The 4,723-nt window shown below is 37.6% G+C and overlaps 1 protein-coding gene across 2 annotated transcripts in view; it reads right to left on the bottom strand.

Annotated features, from left to right (window-relative positions):
* The window catches only part of dhx36 (DEAH (Asp-Glu-Ala-His) box polypeptide 36), a 29,023-nt gene that overhangs the window by 9,509 nt on the left and 14,791 nt on the right, over positions 1–4,723 (bottom strand). For both annotated transcript variants that reach the window (XM_034866913.1, XM_034866914.1), the window contains exons 13-15: positions 2,418–2,505; positions 210–265; positions 28–92 (exon numbers count right to left, since the gene is read on the bottom strand). In XM_034866913.1, coding sequence (XP_034722804.1) covers positions 28–92; positions 210–265; positions 2,418–2,505 — 209 coding nt within the window. The remainder of the gene's footprint in view (positions 1–27; positions 93–209; positions 266–2,417; positions 2,506–4,723) is intronic.

The raw sequence follows: 4,723 nt of genomic DNA, 5'->3' as shown, positions 1-4,723 counted from the left end.
AGACACAGACACAGACACACACCCTACCTGGTCTCAGCTATATTGGTAGCAATCACAATCTTTCTAATTCCAGGTGGAGGCTTTTTGAACACCTGAGAATAGTAAGGGAGAAAGTGATTGGACTTTTCTGATAATGAAGAGGGAGTAAAGCAACGGACAGACACAGAGAGACAGAGACAGTCAGAAAAAGACGAAAGAAGAATGCTGACCTGCGTCTGATTGACGGTTGGCATGAGGGAGTGCAAAGGGATGATAACGAAGCGGTCTGAAACACAACAGGACACAAAAGAAAAACTTAAAGAAAGCACATACATAAGATCATAGTTTGTATGTAAACTACTATGTCTAAAAATACAACCTTAAAAAAACGGGTTAACAACGAGAAAGAAACAAATTATCTCTGTTATTTGTTCATCTTTGGCAACAAATAGGAGTTTATTATTATTTAATATGGACAAAAAAACACAAAAACATACATACATTAAAAAACAATATTCTTCAAAAATATTAAAAACGTCATGGTCAAATATCCAAGTGAAGTAACAATAAGCCAAACTAGTTTGAGTGGAGGACTTTATTATCACAAAAAGCACAATCGTAAGGGAATAATTATCTTTCTTCTACAACATATTAACCTGCAAATCACTAGTATGCACTGCCTTGTCAAGTGTGTGTGTTGCTGTGCGTGCAGCTAGGCCTGTAACTAGGGCTGCACAATGAATCAAATTTTAATCACGATCACGATTTTGACTTCCCAAAAACAAATTTGGGTGATCATGCGATTTTTTAAATGCGTCATTACATAGAACGCTGCGGGTTTGTTGCAAAGCCCATCTCACACTCCGTAAACCACTGTCTGATCATGTGCCAGTCCGAGTAGTTCCCTGCACCGCACAGCTTAGTTTCTAGATGTAGACAGTCAGAGGACAGAGTAACAGGAGGAAAATTCAACAGATAGCAGTCGGTTATCCGTCGGTCTTAAGGTTTACCAGTTTACTAGTAAAAGCAACATTTTGTCCCATCTGTGTTGTTTTTCAGACAACAGCAGTGACCAGTGCTAGTCGGTGGCGGTGCTAGTTAGTGTCTGTTAGCTCACAGGGCTCTAGGGCACGTGTAATATGTTTCCTCTAGGACGCACCGCTGCACCTGATGTCCTCGCATCCACTGCAATGTTGTTTATATCAATATGGTTTAATTTTGTGTTACATGACCCATTACTTCTGTAAAGCTGTGCCTGTGTTTAGATCTCTCCTCTACTCTCCCTCGTCTTACTCTCCGCGCAACACCGCCACCCGGTGGCACCGGTCCACACTTCTGACATTTGTCCAGAGTTTTAATTGTTATTAACGCAGCTGTATATTGTTAAGCATGAGAGGCAAACCTGTATTTGTACCAGTGTTTCAGCTGCTAATTCTGCTATCGCGGCCACAACGCCAAAAAACACAAAAGAAGTTAGTGAATGCAACTAACTTCAGTTCCTAATGTAAAAGCATGTGAGACGGAGCCTGTTGGACCTGCAAGAGATGTGACCCATGGCCAGAATATCGTAGTTCATAAAAAGGCAGCGTATGTGACGATACAGACATTTCATACACATGACGTGTGTAACGCCGCTGACCCGCCATTCGACCCGCCATTCGACCCTTGCTGGACCCATTCATAACGAGTCAGCCGTCACTCTGTGAGTAGTGCTCATCGCACTCCCTCTCTCTCTCCCTCTTTTAATCAGTTATTGTTGAAAACAAGTAAATACATACATAAAAACGTTATTTATTTCAGATAGCTAATTTTCATTTACATGTGTTGCAGCTGTAAGTCTATACAACATACAACTTCAACATAAGAAGAATGTAGCATAATATGTGAAAGCAGTTATAAATAGCCTATGTGACAATAAAATATGTTTTGGTTAAAAGCAACAAATAATGTTGTGATAACATTACGTGATAATTAATCATGATCACAATGTCAATCAAAATAATTGTGATTATCATTTTGGCCATAATCGCGCAGCCCTATCTGTAAAAATTATTAAATAATTGTCTAATCCCAATAGTTTTTACATAATCGCCATTTCTTTGTCTAACTACAATTAATGAATTATTATCTAAGGGGTATGACTGTTGAGGGTAACCGTTGGTTTTATATTCATTTAAGAAAAACACATTGTTTTATGATAATAAACGGGCGTGGTTTACTTCATAGGCTGTATAATTGTGTTATAACATTATCTGGGTCACATAACAGTGATATAACCAAAAGATTTATCTGGGATTTATTTAGTTGCAAAACAAATTCATAAAGAAATATTTTTAAACTGGACTGAAAGAGACAATTACACTGTTAATCGCAATTATTTCTGAGCCAATTAATTGTACAGTAAAATGTGGAATTGTTCCAGCTCTACGTGCAGTTACCTGATTGGAACATCTTCTGAGCAGTGAGCAGGTCATTGAGACTGCTGATTTCGGCCCAGCCAGGCAGGAAGATCAAGATTGCTCCTTCCTGTCAGACAAAAGACGTGACACAACACTTAGCTGTTGAAAGACACACAAAACCCAGTGGGGCTTCAGAGGAGAAAAAAAAAATAAAACTGCCGACGGAAACAAAAAGCCATTAGCCTGAAGGAGCCTCGGCAACAACTGAGCCAAGGGAACAAGGTGCCCGTGTCCTCGGTGGAGCTAAGCCGAGGCAGATAGAGATGACTTGACCTGAGCTCCAAACATGCACATTCAGCCAAAACAATATGCCCTGACATTGCCTGCCAACATCATTATTATGACAACAACATCATAGCCTCTGCTTCACATTACCACACGGATAGACTTTATCAAAGCAGTTAAAAATAAATTAGTCACCTGGAAAATATAGAGGCACACAAAACATAACAGCAGGATAACAGATGATGGTGGCTCACAGAGTTGGAGGTATTCCAGTGCATGCAAATTGAGCTGTCTGACAATAAAATGGATGACCACTTAACGTAAAGTAGATGTCATCCCCCAAACATAAAAACAATAACTCATTATGTTACAATAGCTAAGGATACCTTTAATTATTGATGTGGAGAAAATATGTTATTAGAGTAGCAAAGATTGGGACAGAGAATAATACAATAAATCAAGCAAGCAAGACTGGTACAACAACCATAGAATCGTTACAACAGATGGACTGTAAATTGACTGTTCTTATATAGCACTTATCTAGTCTTAACGACCACTCAAAGCGCTATTACATAGCAGGAACGTTTCACCATTCACATACATTCATACACTGTGAAGCTGCCGAACATGGTGCCACCTGCTCATCACAAAAATACAGATACATATACACAATACACACACACACATCTACACTCCGATGGCGCAGCATTGGGGGCTGCTCGGCGTTCAGTGTCTTGCCCAAGAAAACTTGGGACTGCAGGGCCAGTGATCGAACCACCAACCTTTCAATTGGCAGGCGACCAATCGGAATATAATCAATATTAATAATAATAATCGATATGTCGCTTATTGACTAATTATCTGTCCTAGATGCTTGCACTTTTTAAATCCTAGCAGACATCCACATTATCCACAGATATTTAAAACAGAACCAACAAAAACCATTTTGGGCTGGGTACTATTTGAAAGTTTTAATTCTGGTGCCAATACAATTTTTCATTTTTTTTATCAATACCTACTTTGAGGAATACACACGTTTTTCTATTAAACTTTCTTTAGTAAATAAAAAGCATTTGCTCATTTCTTGCAGCATTGTTACTTTAATGATTGTATTTCATGCGTGTCTCATTCTATTTTAGCAGTTTTTAATATTCTCCTTAATTGTTTTCAACAGCTTTTTAATGTTTTATTAAAGCACTTTGAATTGTGCGTTGTTGAAACATACTTGAGTAAGTAAGTAAAGTTCTCGTGTTTATTTGTATAGCGCCTTTCACAGTTTAAAATCACAAAATGCTTCAAAATAACATGTCGTACAATACAACAAATTAACACAAGAAAATGTAAATACATAGAGAAAACATAAACAAAAAAACAAAAAAACTCAACTACCTAAAAGCCTGACTGAACAGTCTTTAACTGCTTTTTAAAAGATCCAACATAATTCACACAATGTAGAGAGGGAGGCAAGTCATTCCAGAGCCTAAGAGCCAATGATTGATGCCCTCTAGTTTTAACCTGTTCAGTAACACTTGAAAATATATGTTTTTCTCGCCTAAATTTTTACCCTTAAAAAAGTGCTGCAGTTTCCAAATGCTTTGGCCCTCTGGGATGACCCTGAGTTCATTGGGAAGTTAACACTCTCAACTTGTTGTTTCTAGTGGAAGTGTGACACTAGGCCTTACTGACACAGGGCTACAGAGGTTAGAACACAGAATTTCTATTTCCGTCCAAGTAAATCATCTGAAAAATTGATAAAAAGCACTACTGTAAGCATATTATAGGGGCTATATACTAAAATAGTACCCTAGCCTCATGTCTCAACTTAGAACAGAAAAAATCCAGAAAAAAAGACTTATAAAATGGATTTTGTATGAATGTATTTCTACAGATGTGTCTGTGCGTTTGTCTTATTTCTTATTTCTAAAAAAGCCCCAAAAGTGCTAAATAGAAAACTTCTGAAATACAAAAACACATCCAAATCAGTCACAGATATGTCTGAAAGAAGTACATACATTAATAGAAATAAGTAATCATAATTTTATGAAATGGTGAAATGCCAT

Source organism: Etheostoma cragini, chromosome 3 (assembly GCF_013103735.1).
Source record: "Etheostoma cragini isolate CJK2018 chromosome 3, CSU_Ecrag_1.0, whole genome shotgun sequence".
Classification (NCBI taxonomy): domain Eukaryota; kingdom Metazoa; phylum Chordata; class Actinopteri; order Perciformes; family Percidae; genus Etheostoma; species Etheostoma cragini.
Note: the sequence above shows the minus strand (reverse complement) of the source record. Positions and strands in the feature narration are given on the sequence as shown.